Here is a 23529-nt window from a genome sequence, read left to right as displayed (position 1 = left end):
TAAGATATTTCCTCAGGGGATGGGGCCTCTTTGGGGAAAGTATCTGCATGCTTGCATGCAGAAGGTTCAAAGTTCCCTCCCTGGTATCTCCAAGATAGGGCTGAGAGGGACTCCTGCCTGCAGCCTCTGAGAAGCCGCTGCCAGTCTGTTGTAGACAAGACTGAGCTAGATGGACCAATGGTCTGACTCGGTAGAAGCCAGCAGCTTCCTATGTTCCTATGATAAGATGTTCAGCATTAAGCTATATCACACTAGCCTTGTGTTGTGCGCAGTGAGAATGCACAAAGGTGAGTCCCTGTGATGGGAATTATGGCGAAAGAGCATTGTGTACAAACATCCTGCTAACGGAAACGCACCTAGGTAATTTTGGAGCCTGGAACTTAAAGGCCTTTGGTGCCCCCCCCCACTTCCCTGCAAATTAAGCAACATCATGCTCTGCCGGGCAATTTTATAACCAGGATAGTCTAAAGATTGTTTTGGGGTCCCCAGGGGCTGTGGAAGCCCTGGACTTCGGCCCCAAAGTCCAGGAGTAAGAGCACCTCTGCCTGCTAACCTTGGAAAATACATGGGAAGAGCATGTTGCTAACAGTTATCTTCTCATATCCCTCTGATTCTGCCTCAGAAGGGCTCCACACATAAACATCCAACTGGAATTACAACTCCACCATCAGTACAGGAGATGCAAGAAGAACAGCACCCCACACAAGTAAGCAAGGGAGGAAGAAATTCCTTGCCTCAAATTATTAATGTTTCAAACGTCTCTCATGTCTCCCCCGCCCCCATTTCAATATTGTCAGTTGTTTGTCAGCTAAATGTATGGGCTAACCATTCCTTCCACCCCCAACAGCTAAGCAGTATCTCCCACATCAATGAGAAAGGCACTCCACTTCAGCAACTGGAGCATTTTTCACATGGAGCAGAACAAACAATCGCTGCACACAGAATGCAACTCTACAACCCTCCAAAGGGGAGGGAAAGGCATTGCCTAGGAGGTTATTGCACTTTCTCCTTCAACAGGGGTCAGGATGACCAGGACTGGAGCAAGCTAGGGCACCACTGCATGGCCATTCTGGTCGCACCACACGCAATCATTTGCGCACAAGCGAATGACCGTGCCGTCAAGCCCAGGAATGTGTGCTGTGCCACTGACCACTGTGTGCTATTCTCTTTGTGTCTCCCTTTGCTGTCTACTGGCAGGCTCTCCACTAGACCTTCTACATGCTCAGGGTCATTTTTTAGACCACAAGGGGAGCCCACAGCATGGCCAGCAACAGTGGCCAGTGTGGGTATGATCCCTGCTGAATCTCTGTGCGGTTGCCAGCCTACTTGCTCCAGACCCTGTAACATTTTAAGCTCTATGACTGAGAGTCATGCAGCTAGACCCCAGCAGCAACACTTGCTACTCTTCTGCCTGTTATGCAGCTTTCAAAGACACAGGAGCCATGCTGGGGTGCAATGGTTAGCAATTCCACCAATGAGTCTTTCTGTGGTGCTGCTTCATCCCTGATGCTGTTAAATGAAAGCTTAAACTTTGTCACTGTTGTTCTTACTTTATTAGCAGCCCAAGGGCATCTTACAGGGACTCTTTCCCCCGCATTCTAGTTGTTTCTTACCTCCGCTGGCCTCAGGAAGGGACTCTCTGCTGCCTGGGCTCAGAGTCTGCAACTGCATCACACTCTGACACGTGCAGCTGGGAGTGGGGACAGCATCTTCAGTGCTCACAAGCAGCTGCATAACTGCTGGCTGTCAGTGATATAGGAAGATGCTGAAAGACATCATCTCATACTGTGCGGGAGGAGGCAATGGTAAACCCCTCTTGTATTCTACCAAAGAAAACCACAGGGCTCTGTGGGCGCCAGGAGTCAAAATCGACTTGATGACACACTTTACCTTTACCAGGGGGAATGAGGAGAATGGGGGGGGGGGATCCGCTGAGGAGGACAGGGGGCGGGGGAGGGAATGTTAAGGGCTGCTGACATTAGGCCAGCATAGCCAAGATGCTGGCCTAAATAGAGTATAGGATTACCCAGCCCATGTACCTTACTCTTGTGGAACTCCCAGTGCACAGTTCTTATGAGCAGGGTGTTGTATTCTATCTAGCAGTCTTCTATGTTTTGTTAATTAGAAGTTTGTCCCTGTGGAGATCATGTAGAGTGTGTTTGTGTGTCTGTGTGGTGGAGTCAGAAAGGAAAAGGGAGGGAAAGGAGAAAGAGAAAAATGGAGTTGTTTCTGAATAAAGCTTAGTTAAGCATAAGATTGTTTCATGTTTTCGAGGGACATACCTATAAAACAAGGGGTTATTGTTCCTTACCTAAAGAGGCATTTAGAAGGGCCAACATCAGCATAAGGCAGCCTTGGAGACCTCCTGCACCATTGGGGAGCCAACTTCTGATGCTTGCCCTGGCCCTTAGGGGGAGGATTGGGCCCACCCAGCAACCAGCAGCAGTCTCTGGTTGGGTGGGCCTCCTTCCTCTTACCAGGGCAGTGGACATTAGTTTCTTTTGTTCTCATATCAGGTTTGATCTTATATTGTGGGCCTCTCCTGAAAACGAGTCTATAAACAACGGGTATATCATGGAGCAAGTGTTCCCCAAACCTGTCTTTCTCTCTTCTATTTGTCTTTGGAGTCAATTCAGAAAGTGTTCTCTTTTGCTATCAAGAGCAGTTCAGAGCTCGCAGACACCAACATTATTAAAGTCACAGACACTGCAAGCGATGACGACAGCACTGTTGTCTCCAGGTCAGGCTGGTGTTTCATTCTGTAGAGTGATTAGATCTGCAGAGGTATAAACGGATGCAGGCTCAGCTCAGCTCAGAGATTCATCTGTGCTCTCTGATATTGGGTGGTTTTATATAGATGATAATATTTAGAGTGTTCTAGTCTTTTTTCTTCAGAGCCCTGATAGAACATCCCAGTTATTATTATCTGCTCTACACAACACTAGGGTTTGAATTACTTAAGAATGATAAACATAAAGCATTCTACACACACAGTGTGCTATATAATGTCTGATGTTTCAGAATATTATTGTAGGGTTTGGAGCCAGCATGGTGTAGTGGCTAGAGTGCCGGACTAGGACTGGGGAGACCCGAGTTCAAATCCCCATTCAGCCATGATACTAGCTGGGTGACTCTGGGCCAGTCACTCTCTCTCAGCCTAACCTACTTCACAGGGTTGTTGCTGTGAGGAGAAACCTAAGTATGTAGTACACCACTCTGGGCTCCTTGGAGGAAGAGCGGGATATAAAATGTAAAAATAAAAAAATAAAATAAAAAATAAATCTGTAGAATATGAATGCAGCTTGGCAATAGCTGGCAACACCAGTGAATCAATAACATGTGTGACCATTACAGCATCCTAGTTTGCTGTCGTACACTTTATGTAGGCTACAGTTTTGTAAACAGTTCAGAAAATACAGAATTTATCTCAAAGGACAACAAATTTGACTCAGTTGCCAGTAATCAAATTCCTAAGAAGTCCCAGGAAATGGCAAGAAATCTGAAATGGTCCCACATTATTTTTTCTATACTTTTAATTTTTAATCCTTGCAAAAAAAATGTACGAAATAAAACAAGTTACAAAAACAACCCAGCTCAGCTACAAACAAATATAATGCATCAGGATCATTACTTCATTTAAGAATATTTGTAATTATAATTATAACATTAAAATAATTTTCAGTATTTTGGGTCTAAACGTAATCTTGTTGTGAATCTCTCCATTCCCTACTTGGATGCTCATTGCTCTGTTCCAAATACCACGCAGACATCAACAGATGCTCAGGGCCCTTCAGACCTGCATGGCTATAGCCCTATCCACACATTATGTCCAACATTCATGCAACAAGTGCAAAGTGTACACAGGTCCAAATTTGTACATAGGTACAGTTATTCACACGTGTTGAATGCAGGTACTGCTAGACACTTCCTATCTGAACCATACATTTGAGGGACCTGTACCCAGATTCACTTTTGAAATTAACACAGATACAGTCATTCACACAAACGCATGTACAGTACAAGTATACAGACATCTGTACACTCATACAATGTAATGTCTGAATTGGGCTTATAACTATTCTATAATTTGATGACTGGCAACTGAATGTGTGAACAGGCCAATTGAAAAGCATTGTGTATACAAGGTAAGATCAAAGTTCTGCGTGTGGTGTTTAATCTGATACAGTTCATTCAATCATGCAAATAAGACAGGCATTGGGTGAACAAGCATGTGTGGACTAGCTTCAATATCTCAAACTTTCCTATCTAGCAGTGTTTCCAGATGAATGGCTTTTTGATTATCATCAGACATTTACTTCACAGCCCCCCCCCCCATCCCAGTGCCAGGAATTATACTGTAAGTCTTCTGAGCCACTCCTCTGCAGGAACTCCTACTACTACAAATAACAATTTAATAGTAGCTGTAGTCGCTGGTATTATTTCAGAATAATTCTTGCCTATAAAAATACACTTGACAAGTAAGGTAGCAGTCCTGTGCAGCTGAATAACCTTATCTGTGAGGAAGGTTAATTGAACACAGTGGGACTAACTTCGGAATAAATATGAATAAGATTGGACGGTATAGTTGCAATGCTAAGCACACCTACTTGAAAGTAACTGTAACTGAAATAAATGTGATTTATTTCAGAGTAAACATACTTCAGACAATCCAGCTTCAAGCATGTTTATTTAGAGAGAGATCCTAGTAAATGTAATGAGACTTACTTCCTAATAAATATTCTTAGGACCTCAGCTATGCAGTACTGTACAATTCTAAACATGTTTACTCAGAAGTATGAGTTCAATAGAACTTTCTGTTTAGTAAGTGTGTTTAGGACTGCAGACTCTCTTCCTTAGAGTCCCTTGAGACACATATTAGTGTATAGACTCTAATGATCCCTAGTACACCTACATGCAAATGCACACACATGAACACCATGCACACAATGTAGCACACAGCTATTTTGCATGCTGCAGCTGGTGAGCTGTATTAAAATTCTAAGTGTAACTGCTTGTTAGGGGACAATGATGTTTTTCTAATACATCTAACAAAAAAACCAAAGACTGCATTTGCTTTCCAGTTGCTGCTGGACAGGCTGTTACACATGAAATTAATGCAGTGTACAGCAGATGAAGCGCCTTCAACACTGTGTAACAGTGGTGGCAGTGGTGCTCTGGCAGTGCCCCTTGGTATGAAAATAGCATTACAAGTATATGTTTATCAAGGGATCCTCACAGTGATTCTCAAACTTGGGTCCTCAGGTGTTATTGGACTTCAACTCCCATAATCCCCAACCAAAGGCCACTGAGGCTGGGGATTATGGGAGCTGAAGTCCAATAACACCTGAAGACCCAAGTTTGAGAATCCCTGCTCTAAAACTTCCATTCCATCCACCTAGATCACCCCCCAACTTAAGGAACCCCCCAACTCTCCCTCAGAATTGTTTTGCTTTGTTTAATTCTTAAGAATTTTTTAAAATATCCCTTTATGTTGGAGCCTGTGTTGTCCTAGGCTCCAACATAAAGGGATATATTTTTTAAAAATGAAAATGATCCTAATGGCAAGCAAGGATCAATCAAGAGGGGTTAAGAAGAACACAAATAAGTTGTTCACCTATTTGTTTGCCTTGGAACACTGATGACAAACACAACTGCTGCAGAAAGAGTAGAGTTAGCTGTGAGGAGGCTGGTTCATGCATGCCTTCATATATGGTTTTGAAAGTGTATTTTCCTTCATTGACAGATACAAGTAATAAAAATGGCCACATGTGGTATAATGGCTAGAATGGTGAACCATGACTAGGGAAACCTATGTACATATCCCCACTTTCAGCCACAAAGTTTACTGTATGACCATGATAGGCTGGTCACATACTCTCGCCATAACCTACTGCAGGTTATGAGGAGGAACTGTGTGTTGAACTCATCAGAGGGAAGAGAAGGGTAAAACGTAAGGTCAGGGGCATATCTAGGGGTAGGGCAGGCAGGGCACGTGCCCTGGGAGCCACTTGAAGGGGGCGCCATTTTGTAAAATTAATTAAAAAAAAAATGGCTGCCAAAAACAAAATGGCCACCGTGCATGCTCAAATGGCCTCTGTGAGGCCCTAGGTCTTGCCAGGCCTTGCAGAGGCCATTTGAGCATGCACGGTGGCCATTTTGTTTTCAGTGGCCATTTAAAAAAAAGATTTTTAAAAATGGCCACTGCACATGCTCAAATGGTCCCTGTGAGGCTCTAGAGGCCAGTGGGGGGAGGAGGAAACTTTGCAACCCCCCCAGCCTTTAGGAAGCCCCCAAAAGGGGCTACAGGTAAAAAATAATAATATATAATATAAGTCACTGTACGCATATTCAGATTGGCACTATGTACAGAGAATCAGGGCTTGTGAATACTGAGCTGATGCTTATGAGCTAGGATTGTATTCATTTGCTCTTACTTTGTTTCTTGTGATAAGTGAGTTAAATGTGATGTCTTGCTAATATGGCTATTGATGGTGAATTTGTCTTTAAATCAGTGTGAAATCCTTAATATTAAGGCCCACTGGGAGTTTCTTGCTCTCTTTCTCTCATTTTAATTGTCTTTCTGAAATACTAGAATCTATTCCAAGCAGTGACACAGTTGACTCTGCATATCCTTTAATTATTTTCAGAGTATCTGGGAAAGTCAAATTCTCCATTTATTTTTAAAACTTATGTAATAGTGATGCTACAATACATAGAGAATTAGACAGGCACTTCTGTTTAGTTTTCCAAGTACACCTCCACATAGTATTTGGGTATTTCATGAGCCACAGCATACTGAAATTTGTAGTTTCCCAGCATTTTTGGGTCTGGCTAAGTCCACTGCTAAAATAGTTTTTGAAAGATTAAAAGATTAACGAGCCTGGCTTGTATTTTTCAGCTGATATTATGGTAAAGTTATCTGAAAGATGGGTGTCAGATGCTTGGACAGGGGGCGCAATTTCAGTGTTTGCCCTAGGCGCTATTGTCCCTAGATACGCCTCTGCGTAAGGTAATAAACAAAGTCCACTCAATTTGTATGTTTCACTAGACATCAGTTTAACCAATGTCAAACCGAGTATCTTAATGCCAATGGAGTCAAAATAAGGGATTTGGTTTAATATTTAAGTGACTGGGCAATCCAGACTAAGTCATGACATGACTAACTTTTCTTATTAATTTCAGTGGCGGTTAGTAATGACTGACTAGTTATGATGTTGCCCACTGAACGTTTACATGACAGTTTGACATGCATCCCCATCACTTGACGACTCGCAGGTGCGTGAACTAACCTAAATGGAACAGCACTGGGAGTTCCAGATGCCAATGGAAGTTCTTGTTATGTGCGACGCCGCGTGTGAAAGCCTGATGGCTCATCCACACATGCAAGGAAGTCGCTGCCAGTGCCTGCAGCCCCCGAGAGATGAGCATGCGTGTGGGAACAAGTCCCGAGAGGTGGGTGCTTCTGTCCAGGGTCTGAGATGCATGTAAAAAGGGTGGAGACAGGAGGCTTAGGGACAAAACTTGGTGTCATTTTCTTTTTCACGCCTGAGGGACTGACGAGCCCGCCCATTCAAGGCCCTTCAGGCAGCTCCAGTGCTCAGTTTGCAGCGGGAGGGAAGGGCGAGGACAGAAGGCGGGAAAACAGGGAGGAGGAGGAGGAGGAGAGGAGGAGGCCGGACTGGAGAGGCGGAGCAGCAGAGCCGCGGCTTCAGCCATCTCCTCTCGTCCTCTCCCCGGCGGGTTCCGCGCGGGCGGGAGAACCAAGAAGGAGCGAGTTGCGCGGCTCCGGAATAATGGCCGCGTTTCCCGGCGGCGGCGGCGGCAGCAGCGGGGTATCTTGGCCGCGCTCCCCGCCTGGCTCGGCTCTCGCCTCGGCACTGGGTTGGGAGGCACTGCCCGGGCTGCAGATCCGTTCGCGCTCGGTGGAGCAGACCCTGGTGCCGCTCGTGGCGCAGGTACTGACACAGCACAGCCGCGCTGGCTGCAGGGTCGCCCGCGCTCGTCTGTCCGCGTCCTCTCGGTCGTTCGGTCGGTCTGTTCTTCAAGCACCGGGAAGAGTAGCCCAGCCAGACCTTACCCGGGACCGGGGTCCTGTCTTCCCTTCCCGTGAAATCTTGGTTCTCTGATTCTGCTGAATTCTATCCGGAGTCTCCGATTCGGATTCTTAAGAGTACACCCCCCCCCCCAATTCGGCTTTGCACCCAAAGTAGCGCACTGGTTACACTTTCGGTGGCTTCTTTCTCCCGCTGGCCCGGGTGGAGTTTTTAGGCGGCTCGGGGATGGAGCCTGGGAGGCGTTTGGTATGAAGCGTTAAAGCCGCCGGGAAGAAGAAAGCCTGCAAAACCCCACTGAGCCCCTTTGGGGAAAAACTCCCCGCAAAACTCGCGAGCTCCCGTCGGAACATCGATTTGGCTGCCCAGCTGTCCAGGCTAAATTAAGCTATCTATCTATCTATCTATCTATCTATCTGTCTGTCTGTCTGTCTGTCTGTCTTTAGCATTCCTCTCTGAGGGCTTCACTAAAGCATTTTCTGCGCAGCCGGGAACATTTTGGCATTCGAGACTGGCCTTTGTTGTGCGTTGCTTTGTGTTCCCTCCGGGCCCAGAACTTCTGCATAACTTTTTATACTCTTCACGAGCTGTAATACTTTTAGGAGTTTTAACTAACTTCCGGAGGATTAGCGACGGCCGTCAGAGCCGCCTCATGCTTCACGCGAAGTTTTTTGCATGCCCGGGGGTGTTAATATTGCATGGATGTCGTTACCTTATCCGAGGTCGGTGCACAGCACGTATTCCTGTAGGCTGCAGTGCACAAGCCTCTTCAACGCCGGAATACTCCGCAAATAGTCCGATGGGACTTCAGTAGGTGAAGTTAAACTGTATTTTTCATACCACTTACTCATGAAGTCGCCCGATAGACTTCTCTGAGATCCAGAGTAAGACTTGCATCTTAGCTGCTTTTAGGACCAACTGCTTCAGAATAAGATAGGTTAATGATTAAGAGATCGTAATTCTGTAGGCTTGGCGGTAGACATGCTTTCCCTCACCCCAAAGAGGTTTGCTTAGTAGTATGTGCTTTTGGAACTATGCTTGAATAACGGGGACCCACCTGTCCCCTCTTATCTGTTATTTTTAGGAGGCTACAAAGGTACCATGATTTGGCTAAAATGAAGGGAGAGTGTTGAGGGTAGGGTTTCTTTGTGGATTTCATTAGGGGTTGCCCTTCCTTTCCAGCCATAATTCAAGCACTGCTTGAAACCAATAAAATGTGATTAGGTTGAGAATATAGGTGAGTACACTTCACCTGGAAATTCTCCTCCATGGCAATCATTAAAATGAATAGGTGCTGTTCTAGAGCAATACCTTATTCTTAAGCAGCTCCCATTCATTTCAGTGGGGATGGTCTGAACAGTCTTGGTGGATTGTGCCCAGTGGTGCCTTCCCTTAACAAAGGAAGTCTTTAATTCAGTCTGCTTTCTGCAAACTAATTCCTGTTTAGCCAGTGCACTTCAGCAGGAGAGTAAGAGGGTTGTTGAACTGCAGCATTAATTTTGTAGATAGTTAAGTCTGTGGGTGTGCAGTGAATTTCAACTCTCAGTTGGCAGCCAGAATGAGTGGGAAACCAGAGCAAAACTGTCACTAAAAACATATTTGGGTTTTAAGAGCTGGGATTTGGAAACATGATTTTTGACATTATTGTATTCCTTTTAAAACCCTGTGCAGAATAATAGGCACGTTAAAAGACTGCTGGTTGTGATGTGACTTGTAAACTACCATAGTTCCATCCTGTACTGAATATTACAGGATTTCAGTGCATATGGTTTGTTATGAAAGAATGTACCTGGAGTGAAGCTTGCTCTACCGCTTTGGTTGAAGTGTAAGCAAATAATGTCTACATACTGTTTAGGAAGCATTAGTTTATCAAGAACAGGTGTAACACAGCTTTGCAGATAAATCCACAAAAATGTTTAGCCCACAGTGTTTTCCCCCCTAACTTTCCCTGCCCATACAAACACATGTGGTCCTTTAACAGCATGAAAGTAAAGAATCACCAATACGTTTTCAAAAGCTTATCTGTCCAGTCACCTTGCTGTGAATCCTCCTTCTCACAGCCAACTAATTACATAAAATATATTGGAACAATTGTTATGTCATTCAGCACAGTTCAAAGCATGACTTACGGTTCCACTAATTCAACAGGACTTACTCTGCAGTAAGTGTGCATTGCATTGGGCTCTTGTTTTTTTTAGAAGTATCTGTGAAAATAAGTTAGAAACCAAACATAAATAGTTTCAGAAGGGTTTCCCAAAAGTGCAACCTAAGAAAATACCAGAAACAAAGGAGATGAAGCAACCCTATCAAAAATGACATTTAGAATTGTATTCATCTATGCTGGTGAGACTGCTTTTGAATGATTGTCTCCTTTGCATTCCATGTGAACTAAGTCTTGTACTTGGCCCTACTACATTCAGTGGTACTTCTGAGTAAATAAGCATAGTATTGAGTTGCACATGTTGTTTTTTCCAAGAAATTCCAATGGAGTAAAATTAATTTAAACACAAGTACGCTAATTAAAAGTATATGGGTGCTCTGTCAGTAATTCACAGACCTTGATCATGGGCCTAATATATCTTTTACTATGTATTGGATCAAAATGGAAACCTCAAGTTTCATATTTCTTAGTTTTGGAATCTTTAGAATACTTTGCCAAGGGGTGGTTCATATGAACGCTGGCCAGCACATACAGTCAGGATGGGTGGAATGTGCCCACCCTGATGTCATTGGAGGATGACTTAACACGCTGTCAGGGTGTCCTTTAATCGTGTGAGGGGGTGTTAATCTCCAAATCTTTTTGGAGTGTGTGTAGAGGGCTGATTCAGATGAACGTCCCCCTCAAACTTTATTAAAGGACACCCTGACGGTGCATTGGGATGTCATCCAATGACATCAGGTTAGGCACACTTGCAGTGTGACCCTGTTCTGATCTGTGTGGGCTGGCCAGTGTTCATCTGAACTGGCCTTATGAGTAACCTTTGTTTAGACATTACATTGTACATGTGTACAGACGTTTGTACACATGTGCATTGTTTTGTGTGAATGTCTATTTGTGTGAATGTCTTCATGTTAAAAGTGAACCTGGGTACAGGGTCCCTCAAAGGCAGGCTACAGATAGGAAGTGTACTGTTTGTACATGCGTTGAGCATAATATAATAATAACAGTACATTCATACCGATATGTACATGTGTACACTGTATACAGGTTCTACATGTGTTGAATATAACGTATGAATAGCTAATGGGTATCCCATTGGCTGGCAGTTCGAATTAAGACTGCTAAAATCCATTCCCTTGCCAACCTGTTTGTTGTCATGAAGCCAAATCAGAGTGAGAACTGTGGCTCCTGCCTTCACACTGATTTGACTTAAAGAGAATGCCATGAGGTTTGACACTATTTGATGGTTTCTGAAGCCAAATCAGAGTGAAGGAAATGCCCCGTTCTCATTCTTGTGGGTTTAAACAGTGGGGAGTGCAATCATTGTCAGGTCCATGAACAGACGATGACAGTAAAAAATATAAGGTGAGCTTTAGTGAAATATTTTGCTGCTCCTTTGGCCTTTCAAGCCAAAAAAGATCACCCTGGCCTGGAAACCTTTGGTTCCTAGTTAGAAAGAGGCACGTTAGTGGAGTGGTGAGGAAAGCTTTTATAGATCTATGAACTGGGCAGTTAAGATGAGCAGGAAGTTCCAAGATATATTACATTGTTACCTGGATCTGTGTAACTAACCTGTTGGAATATGGTTGGTTGACAATTTTACATTGAATGCATATCTATACTGGTAAGCACCCAACTCAACCATTGAATACATATATATTGTGGTAAGCACCCAACTCTCTGGCTGTCTCTTCAATGGAGTACACACCCAGTTCAATGCCTTATCTATGTTTTAACCAAGTAAATATATCTGCTATAATTACAATTAGGACAAATGTTGGCAAAGCCCAGTCTAGAACCATCTAGTGTCATTAATTATTTGGGAGTAAATTCCCCTGAACTCATCAGTGTTGGGAGGGGAGAACTCTGTCTCTGGGGAAATTAAGCATATTACAAGTTGTGAGGTTCTTAGGTTCCTGACTTTGTTGTACTGCTGGAATTGCCTTCATGTTGACGAAGAAACCATCCCAATCCCTCAGGGTTTGTAATATAAATTCCAAAGAATTAGTTGCTTCCTCCCAGGGACACTCTGGCATCTGTTTCCTGAATATTCCTTTTGTTACCTGGCAGACATAAACTGAAGTTTTGATTGAACTGGGGATGTTGCTTTCTTAGATGAGCCACTATAGCATTTCCTGTATGACACAGGAATTTAACAGATTGGCTGGTGATTTGTTTACTGTTAGAGCCGTACCTGAATCATTCTTTTGTTCTGAGTCCCGACAGTGGTTATAAGTAGCATCATTGAGCTTAGTTAAACAAAGCCCCAATAGAAGTATAACAGGTCATGAGGCTAAATGTTGGCAGCATGCTACTTGCCAGGTATGAGGTGCCACAGAAGAAGGCCACCTGTAGATTCAGTTATCCTGGGTACATAGGAGACAGTGATGATGCTGTAAACCGAAAACTAGGAATCAGTGTTCCCTCTACCAGAAATTCCAAGATGTTGTTGACTACAACTCTCAGAATCCCCAGCGGCAATGTCTTTTGCTTGGGGATTATAAGAGTTGAAGGAAAGAGAAGAAGACGACCAGCAGCAAAGTGGATGGACTCGATTATGACAGCAATGAATGCACCACTGAGAGACCTTAAAGGCCAAGTTGAAGACAGATCATCCTGGAGAGAATCTATTTATGTGGTCGCTAAGAGTCGACGCCGACTTGACGGCACTTAATCAATCAATCAGTCAGCAACATCAGAATACCTGTTAGAGGGAACACTGTTAGGACCAATAATAACAAAGGGACCATACATGTTACTGCACTCTGAAAGGAATATGGTTTTATTGCAGTTTGACCAGGGGATGTTACAAAGCACCCAGGTTGTCAGCCTTGGGATTTTAGTGGTGTCACTCTTCATATAGTGTTTACTCAGTAGTTTTCTAATGAGAAAGGCCTCCAGGCTATCCAGATTCATTTCCAGATAGATTTCCTTCCTGATCACAACAAAGTGGTAATCATACAACTCTCTGGCTGTCTCTTCAATGGAGTACACACCCAGTTCAATGCCTTATCTATGTTTTAACCAAGTAAATATTTATTAAGGAAATTGCACACTAATTGTAAGGGTTTTAAGGCATTAAATCATATGAAGTTCTAGTATTATCTTTGCTGTACATAAACTGGTACAGATTACTGTGCATTGTGAACACAGATAGTATTTAATTGCCTAGAGAAAAGTCAAACACTTAAGATACTATTAATGTTGCAAAGATGTATACCATTCTACATGGCATATTACAAAGCACTATCCAAAAGGGGACTTCTGATAATGGATATTAGCATGAGGCAAGGATATACTCTGGAAGGCTAAAGTCTTAACTGGAAAAGTTTGAGAGCCGATTGCTTTGAGTCAAGGGATGTAAAGGCTGATGTGTGTCATCACTTGATGACATCGGAACATAATAAGCTGCCTGATACTGAGTCAGACCATTGGTCCATCTAGCTCAGTATTGTCTCTACATAGACTGGCAGTGGCTTTTCCAGGGTTGCAGGCAGGAGTCTCTCTCAGCTCTGTCTTGGAGATGCCAGGGAGGGAACTTGGAACCTTCTGCTTGCAAGCATGCAGGTGCTTTTCTCAGACTAGCCCCATCCCCTGGGGGAAATACCATATAGTGCTCACACATGTAGTCTCCTATCCAAATGCAAACCAGGGTATGCCCTGCGTAGCAAAGAGGACAGTTCACTGCAGCACTGAGTGATGACTTTTTTGTATGTGTTCAGCCATAACAGAACAGATTGCCCCAAACACAGGACTCTTCAAAGAGGCAGTTTCATGCATTCATCTCACTACAAATGTTTCCAAAGTCTGGAAGTGGGGATGGGGGTGGTTGTAGCCACAGGTCTATGAAAATAATTATGGCCAAGATCCAAAGTACTATGCAACTTCTTCTGCATATTTGAGGGAGTTTTGCATTTCCAAACAGAGCCACCCTTCTGTCCCCCCACCCTACCTGCCCTGCATGGCAGACAGATTTTGAAATGGCGGGGGGGGGGGCTTCCCAAAAGTATGTTGTGATGTGCCATGGGAGTCTGTTTAGTGGTGGGGTTTTTTTAAAGTGTGTTACCAGAGCTGCCCCAAAATGCTGGCGAGACTATCCAACTATGCTTTTATCTAAGGTGGGGAATTAGCTTGGCTTGAAGCAGCAGTTCTGTTACAGTATCAATTTGAGCAAGTTTGGTGATTGGAAAAGATGAAGAGGCAGAAATGCAATAGAACAGATTTATTTAAGGGTAAATAGGGGTACAAGAAGGCAAAAATTAGGCAAAGCAAGAAGTCTTAGCTAAAGTTCTAAACAAGAATCTTGATGAAAGCAATTTAGCTTAAAGTCCAAATGAAGGTAGATCAGCTTCACCAAGGTGCCGTGGAAAGTACTTAAAGGCAGGGAGAAGAAAAAGGGGGCAAGTAGACTCAAAGAGGCAGAAGGTTAGCTTTACCTATCCTTAGTCTGGTGGTGCATTCAGTGCACTTGTAGGTCGGTGCACTGGCAGGTCTCCTTGCAGGGGATGGCAGGAAAAAGAAAGGGTGAGGGGCAAAAAGCTGCCACTCACACCCTTGAGAACTGGCAGGGTAAAGGTTAATGCAGATTCCGAGGCCATGTGGCTTGGCCAGGAGTACTTGTACTCCAAAACATGCCCGGAGGCAATTCATAAGTCATGCTCCCTCCCTGGACTGGCAGAAACTGGAGTGGAACAATGAAGTTCATAGCTGCATGAGCTGGTCAGTCTTGAGTGTGACTGGCTGAACAAAAGGCAGAAATAGCTTGTTGAAGCATAAGTGTAGATCGGAATAGCTAGGCTTAAGGCTTATCTTGAAACAGAGATGCCATTCCAGGTGCAAAGATACACGTTTTTAGGTTTTAATGAACTACCTTTGCTCTGGTAGTTGACAGCCAGTTAGGCTATTAATGGTGGGTTGGGAAATGTTGCTTCTTATCTGAGTTGCAGCAGAGATTGCTTGGCAAGGCTGCATCTCTGTGAAAGGGAGTATTGTCTTCCATTGAGGTGTACCTTTTGAATTAGGTCTACTTGCTGGTGGGTTGGCTTCTCTTGAGATAAAGAGAGAAGTTTGGGGATGACCCCTTGCAGTCTTAGTTAGTATGATCTTGGGGTGCATTGCCCCATGTTTTGCTCATGCCAAGCGACCAGCTGTGAGTTTTTGCCAAATATGGGCAGGTGAAAAGTTCATGGTCTCATGAACTGAAGTACCCAAAATGGAGACTGTGAGCCCACAGTTCCAGTAGCAGGGGGGAGGGGTGTTTAATCTGTGCTCCCTAAAATCTTACAGTGCTCACAGCACCCTCTGTTTTGGAGAGTGCCAGTGGGGGGAGGGGCGGAGGGGGGGCTGACAGGTAGGCAGTGCCTTCCCTGTCCTTTAAAGCACTCCGCCCCCCACCCTCCTGGGAGTGCACAAACAGTTTGTGCTACAGGACTCTTTAAAGAGGCGGTTTCATGCATTCATCATGATATAGTACAAATGTTTCCAAAGTCTTGAAGGGGGGATGGGGGTGATTGTAGCCACAGGTCTCTCTTCTCATCCCCACTCCCACTGCCCTGTATGGCAAACAGATTTTGAAATTGGGGTGGTGGTAGCTTGCAAAACGTATGTTGTGATGTGCCATGGGAGTCTGTTTAGTGTTTGTTTTAAAGTGTCAGAAATAGCTTTGTGTGGGCCCAAGCCCTTGGGCATGCCCAGTTATTCAAAGAACTGGATAGCTCTGTTCAAACATTGTGTCCGACATTCGTACAATCTGTGTACAGTGTATGCAGATACAGTTATTCACACATTTTGCTGAATGTAGGTACAGTACACTTCCTATCTCTACCATGCATTTGAGGGACCTGTACCCAGGTTGAATTTTAATATCAACACAGGTACAGTCATTAAACAAAAACATGTATGTGTGTACAGACTTCTGAGCATAGGTACAACATAAGGTGTGGATATTATAATATTATTATTATTATTATTATTATTATTATTACATTTATATCCCGCTCTTCCTCCAAGGAGCCCAGGGCGGTGTACTACGTACTTAAGTTTCTCTTTCACAACAACCCTGTGAAGTAGGTTAGGCTGAGAGAGAAGTGACTGGCGCAGAGTCACCCAGCTAGTTTCATGGCTGAATGGGGATTTGAACTCGGATCTCCCCAGTCTTAGTCCAGCACTCTAACCACTACACCACGCTGGCTCTGAATTTAGCTACCCTTTACACACTTCAGCCACCTTGTTGTAGCAGCAGTAGAGAGTGGTAAAAGAGTGGACATGCATAATACATAGAGTGAACTGGCTTGTTTACAATATTGAATATGAGATTCTAATGAAAGTCTTTTTTTTATGAGTGCTTTTTGTTTTAGTTTAGTACTGTGGCAGTTTATGGGAGGGGGAACTAAGTTGCATTTTGTGTATACATGTTGCTTGTGTAGTGTGTTGCACTGCCAACTCTCACGATGAAATTGAAATGTGCTGATTGTAGGAGAAAGCACTATATACAAAGTGTGTATGTGACTACTAACACAGAATTTGGCAGCAGACAACCTCTGAGTAACCCAGATTATAATCTAACTACAAGTTAACATTTCAAGTGTTTGTGCTTAAAGAGGATGTCCTGGAAATGGGTGGACATTTTCACTGAGCATTTTGTAGGTGTCAGAAAGTAGTGAGCTCCAGGCTAGATCCTGCCTGGTCCCTGAATGGCCAGATCCTTCTCCCTTGCCTTGCACTACTTGAAATGGCTCAGAGGATATGAATGAGGAGGACTGATATTTGGGTGAAGGTGGGGGGGAACTGCCCCTCTGTCTTGATTGTATGTGTAGAGCCTCTCTCCCCACTCTTATCCTCCATACTTCCTGACAAGGCTTTGTGAGTGGGAGGAAGAAGGGTGCAGGTAGCAGTGCTTGTTGCAGTTGTACTTGCCAGAAACCCACTGCAGTAAATTTGGCCCAGTGAAATTTTTGATTGTGGTCTGCTAGCAAAATAGTTACTGATCTTGGTAGGTTCTAATTGTTGGTTGTTTTCGATTGTCTGTAAACCCCTAGATATGTTTTTATTTAAAAAAAAAATAGGAGGTTTATAAATGCAATAAATAAGAAAGAAGTGATTCTGCATGGTGATGAGTCGCGGAGTGATGCCAGTTATGCTTCTTGTACACCAATAGATGTTTACAAGTTGCAACTCTCTTTGTTTATTCTTGGACAGAATTGGAACAAATATTTCTGAAAAACTGATGTCTTTGCGGGGAGGGAACTAATCTCAACAGCTCAACATGTCAAGGGTGCAGTCATGTCCCTTATCTGGAAAAAGTCAAGCACAATGACACAATGTAAATCAACCATGCACATTAAAATAAATATGTGTAAATATTACTGATATGCATAAAGCTGATAGTAAACTTAAGTTATATGTATATGAATGGAACATACGGCTGTAATCCAGTGCATTGCTAGGCTACTTAAATCCTGTTGAGTAGAATTTATCTTTAGCAAAGAAGTATTGAGATTTTAAGTGCAGAATTCCAGCCTCCCTCATTCATTTTCCCCCTCTCCCCTCCCCCTTTTTAGTTTAAGCTTATAAAATTATATTGGATGGTGACTTTTGAAAAATTCCATTATTTGTACATCTACTGGGTTTCTGTGTTGATAGTGTTTTAGGTTCTGTTGCTTCCCTCATGTTAATATGGATGGCAGCAACTGGGTCGATATCTCACGCTATCCAAGGTTTGTCTTACTGTAAACTATGCTTAGATTAACGGAGCACTTACTTGATTTTTAACGGAGACTTAATCTATCAGGTATGCAGCTAAGTAACAGATTTAACTCTTGGTATTATTAATACCACTTGACGAATTCTAGAAGCTTGAGGCTGTGTGAAGAAAGAGGCCCTTGGTATTTGAACACCAAGGGTCAATATACTAAGGTGTGGCAAAACTGACTTAAAAATGAACAGTACAGATTTAGAACTTTATTCACTGGAAGTGAAGATTTATGTGGCTTTTTTGCCATCAAAAGATGAAAGCGCTGTGAGTTCGTCCTTGCTCAGCCACAAAGCTCACTGGTAGCCTTGGACCACACTGTCTGTCTAACCTACTTCGCAGGGTGGTTGTGAGGATGAAAGAGGCACTATACAGAATATGTGTATTGCAATGATATACATTTTAAAAAGGCAATTGTAAGCAGGCTTACGTATTTGACGTTACCTTTAAAAAACACTTCTCCCTCCATATCTTCCCTGGTCCCCTTCTGTTTTGTTAACTGGACCATTTTGTTGAACATAGCTTTCGTTTAATTGACTTGTGATACAGCATAGTTGCAGTGACAGTAAATGCTAAGGGGAGTCAGGGGTGGATATCCAAAAGGTCATTCATGTGCCAAGGCTGGAGAAGCATGGGAGTGCCAACCCCAAGTTGTGACAGAAGAAATTTGGAGATGTGTGTGCACGTGTGTGCACACACATACACACACACACGGCTGGTTAGGATGATATCTTCCAACGGGCAGGACTCTCACATGATTAAGATGTTTGCGCTCACATCGCCCTCCAGTGCACCATGCCTTAATTGCATGTGGGTTGGTTAGTCTGAACTACCCTTCTACATGCAATCCAAATTTATTTGGAGTGCTTATAGAGGGACTGTTCAAATGAACCACATCCCATGTAATTAAGGAATAGTGTGCCGTGGGAGAGGTGTGCATGCTCATGGCCCACTCATGACTCTTTTGTGAAAGGTGGACTGGTTGCATGGTATTGTCCAAACTAGCCTACAGTTCCATATTCTGGGGAAATCTTTTTCTTTTAAGCTTTTAACTTTGTCACAGCACTGAAATAAATACACAATTGAAGAGATTTAGCTAACTTAATGTACAGCTACCCTGTTATTTAAATACAGAAGTTTTTAAAGGATTTAAATGGTCTTGTCTTGGGGTATAAACCAATATTTGAGGTCTGATTTATACTAAAATGACCCTTACTCTCTGAAGACAAGTGATTTAGAAATATCTCTGATCTATCCTCAGCTGTTAAATGTTTTGTTCCTAGCAAAGGCTAGATTATCTACCAGCTGGTCACAAAACAGACATTCTGGTTTTGTGTTACTTCCTCCTGGGTGTATATGATAAGCCTTTGCCTACTGTTCCAGAAATGGGAAGAGCGACAGTGAATGTAATATTTTTGGCTGAGTGCCTGGCAGACTGAGGAGTGGTCTGTGTGTGGAGGGTTTGATGCCTTAAATGTGATGGCTGGAGCATCAGTTTTATTATTCACTATTAGGCAGGAGAAGCTTGCGGGTAAGAATATGGAGCGGATGGTTCAGAGCATTCTGCTTGTGTAAAAGAAACATTTCCCTCCCTCATTTCATCCTTTAGTTTCTGCCAAGCTAGTGAAGAGTTCATGGCTCTGCTCCCTTATTTTTCCATTTCTGATGAACAGGGCTTTTTGGATTGTGTGTGTGTTAAAAATAAATCTCTTTCTCTTTTTGGCGCTAAATACACAGAAAAGAGGAAACTTGCTGTTGGTAGAAAAGAGGGATATCTTATAGTGGAGTGACTGAATGAGAGGTTAAACATCTCTCCTTACCATTGCTAACTAGGAGAATATCTAACTTTTCTTAAGAGGTAATAGTGGGAGGATCAAAAGGGAACTCTACTACAGACATTATAGGCCTATGAGGTTATTTCAGAGATTGAAGTAGCTGTTAGCACTGTATTTCCATTGCGATGTTTTCAGGAGACCTCTAGAACAGGTCTGGATTCTCTAGAACAGAGGTGCATAGCTTCGGCCATCTAGCTGCTGTTGGAGAATAATTCCCCTCATCCCTAGCCACAGTGGCCAGTAGTCAGGGATGATGGGAGCACTAATTTGCACTTTTTAAAAATGCTGAAGGTCTTCATCCTGTACTCTTGTGTGCTATGGGGGGGGGGGGATGAGGGAGAGAGGGGAAAGTTTCTGCTCCTAATTATCCACTTGCCTCTTGAGCTTCATTTTGTTGTTGTCTTTCTCCATTAGCTCTGCAGCTCAAGGCTTTGGCTGGTAACAGATCATTTAACACACTTGTCAGTTTGAATGTTTCCTGTGGGCTTCCTGGAGTTGTGCTAATTTCACTCTGTTGGCGGTTCTTAATTTGGTGAGCAGCAGTAGAACAACTGAAGAATCACTCTTGTGTATCTTCTCTCATCTGGCTGTTACAATGATGTTCTGTGTAAAGAACTCATTGCTACTGATCATGATAATTCAAAATATGGATTTGTAAATTCCATTCGTCTCAGAAGAAATTAGAAGGGCAGATATGTTTAAGGTTGGGAGTGAGATGTATAAAACCAGGATGGGACAACTTGGAAAACACTGAGGGTCCTTTCAGAAATGCATGCTGAATGGATAAGTTACAACTTTTTAGCTACATATTTGCTGTAACCTTCATGGACACTTATTTATTGTTAACATTTATACCTGTTCTTCTTCAGAGGTTCTCCCAGTGGCTTGTATATGATTTCCATGAAGTCTTCTCCCCAGGCAGTTTATACGGCCCATTCCACTTAGCTTCAGCTGCACAGTTGCATTGAAGCTAGTGCCAAAGTCCAGCTCGTGGATTAGAAAAGGAGCAGCCCAAGGCATTTGGGTGCTTGGGGCAAGTTAAAAATGCCACCTTGCCCCTCTCTCTTCTTCTTCTTAAAGCTTTTCAAGGGCCAGTTTGGAAGCTCTCAGTCCAACCCTTGCAAAGCCGTGGAGGGAAAATGACCCCCCTTTCCCCATCTAGTGGGGGGCGTGCGCTGCCACTCCTGCTCTTCTTCTACTTCATTGTGCCCTGCCTGTTTAAAAAGCAGAACAGGGAAGTTGGAGTGTGGAGTGTAAGGAAGTGTGTTTCGTCACTTCCTGCCCCTTCAGCTCCTCTGCCCTCTGCCTTTGGAACAGGCAGAGGGTGGGACATGGCAGGGATGTAGGGATGAGGATGGAGGACGGTGGCAGCTAGTGTGTTGCAAGAAGCTGATTGATGATTGATGATTTTAGGAGCAGGTTGGGGAAGGTGACTGGAGGCGACAGTAGGTCTGCAGGGGCAGCCAATCCACTGTGCTAGTCAACCTTCTAATAATGGGGTACCCCTGGACTAGAACCTTTGTGTACACATGAGCCCTAACAGATATTCACAAACTGTTTGTTGGCCTGTGATAGTTGCAAAGACCATTAGAAAAAACTTGATTAGCCTGTGAAAGATGTTAGTAGCCTGCCTTCTTGCCCAGAAGCAAATATTATATGGTCTTGGCAGTTTCTGAGCTGCATTATTGTAATGATGTGCTTTTTAGGGTTGTTGTTTTTTAAACATCCTTTGTAGAATTTTTCCTTTGGCCTGTTGTCAGAAAGAACTTTCCACTTGGCTTTGTGATCTGTGGCAGTGAGTAACTTGAAGAAGAGTTAATTTGTGCCTATGCAGATTTGTCCATACTTGAGAAACAACTTAATCTTTCTTGCTGGATTTCTGATACATTTCCTGAATTGACCCTGAACAAGATACTTCTGACAACTGCTGTTGTATCTGATGCCTTCCTAGGCTTCTTCAAGCCTTTGATACATCTTTGTGGTATGGTGCTTCCTGTGGCGAGTAGGAAAGACACAAACTACTATTATGTCCCTATCCATCCAACTGTGTAACATTATACGTGGTTATATACTCTCTTCTGTGAATGCGATGTGGATATTAGCCAGTGGCATTTTAGCATATTGAGATTGCATTTTCCCGTGAAGGTCTTCTGCACAAGCCCCGTTGCAGTGAGTGGGAGTAGGACAGCCTTGTGCTCTTGGGCTGCCACTGTATATTTTAGTGGGGTTTGCATAGGAAAACCTTCAAGTGGATTGCACACTAAGATTTTCATTTCCTATTTGCAGATGGAAAGTTTAGAATGAACTCCAGCATAGAGAACTCAACCAGCTGGTGGTAGATGCAGAGATATTAGTTTTCTGGAGAATTTTGAATTGGGGAAAAATCTGGAAAATTCTCCCATACAAATTTCTCCTTCATTTGCACAAGGTTTACATTAGCTTTTCTCAAAAAAACCCCAACAACCCACTACCATACAAATTTTCCTGATCAGAGGCGTTAATCTCAATTGGGTGGTGGGCCAGATGGTGCGCTGCATGGTGGGAGGGGGGAAGCAAGGAGCAGCTTGAGTTGGGAAGTTTTAGTTCACACACACACACACACACCCCGCCACATGGCATCGGCACAGCAGGAAAGCAGAGAGGAAGTCTTGGGGGCTCAGGGCAGATGCTCTGCACAGTTGGGGGGAAAGGAAAGAGCTGCTTGATGTGGGTGAAGGTTCAGTTCACCTTCCTACCGCCCCCACCACCCCCACCCGGACATGCCAATGACATGGGAGAGGAAGAAGCAGAGCAGCACAGCATGGCGGAGGGGGGGAGATGAACTGAAATTCTTACCCTCCAGCAGCTCCTTCCCCTCCCCCCCTCCGCATGGAGCTCCTTCCTCCACCCCAAGCTTGACTGGTTGGGGGCTGGAGGAAGGAACTTCATGGGCCGGATCCCTAAATAGATTGTTATCTGATTTGGCATGTTGTGCGACCTATTTATACACTTTTAAAAAACCCCAAACACCCCACCTCCACCATATTAATTTATCATGCTGTATCAAGAATTTTTTCAAGTAGTGAAGTATACATTTTAGGAATGGAAAACTTTCAACAGAAAATCAAAGTATGGGAAAAGTTTCTACCTACATCTCTGAGTAGATGATACTAAAGAATGTCTGCTATGTTTTACTATAAGTAGCTTGGAACTATTCATATGGCTTCAGGAAAGTCCCAGTATCAAGGTAAGAAGCTAACTAATTTGTACAAGGATTGATGGGGTATAAGACACCCAGTTACAATGAATTGCTAAATCTTATGTTTAGACTTATGTTCTATTGCCAGTACACTGGGGAACACTAGAATCCAAATATTTCTGCTGTGGTGGATTTTCCACCCAAAATCTCTGAGTAGATTATACTAAAAAAATATCAACTGCATCTTACTGTAAATTGCTTAGAACTACTCATATGGATTCAGTCAAGTCCCAGTATCAAAATAACCTGATGTGGAAGTTAATGTAGAAGCTGTTTTGCCTGTTCAGGAAGGGCCAGATCTCATGTTGCATCCCAGATCCTTAATGTTAATCCCTGATCATCACTGTTCATTCTGCTTCCTTTTCCTTCCAAGTTGAAGCTGTGAATTTAGGGTTTACATCAGGGTTCTTTACAAGGAATACCAGATTAAATGTTCTCTGTTGAGAGAGATCCCAAGCTAAGTGTGTACTTGCAAGTGAATTGTGAACTAAAGC

The 23529-nt window shown here is 43.5% G+C and overlaps 1 protein-coding gene across 4 annotated transcripts in view; it reads left to right on the top strand.

Annotated features, from left to right (window-relative positions):
* The first annotated feature begins 7294 nt into the window (after positions 1-7294).
* The window catches only part of CTNNAL1 (catenin alpha like 1), a 76873-nt gene continuing 60638 nt past the window's right edge, over positions 7295-23529 (top strand). Inside the window, exon 1 of one of the 4 annotated variants that reach the window (XM_053243875.1) lies at positions 7295-7452. In XM_053243875.1, coding sequence (XP_053099850.1) covers positions 7318-7452 — 135 coding nt within the window. In that variant the 5' untranslated portion in view covers positions 7295-7317. Of the gene's footprint in view, positions 7453-7625; positions 7956-21969; positions 23024-23529 lie in introns of those variants that run through there. The other 3 variants (XM_053243876.1, XM_053243874.1, XM_053243877.1) reach the window with 3 other exon arrangements.

Source organism: Hemicordylus capensis, chromosome 4, assembly GCF_027244095.1.
Source record: "Hemicordylus capensis ecotype Gifberg chromosome 4, rHemCap1.1.pri, whole genome shotgun sequence".
Classification (NCBI taxonomy): Eukaryota; Metazoa; Chordata; class Lepidosauria; order Squamata; family Cordylidae; genus Hemicordylus; species Hemicordylus capensis.
Note: the sequence above shows the minus strand (reverse complement) of the source record. Positions and strands in the feature narration are given on the sequence as shown.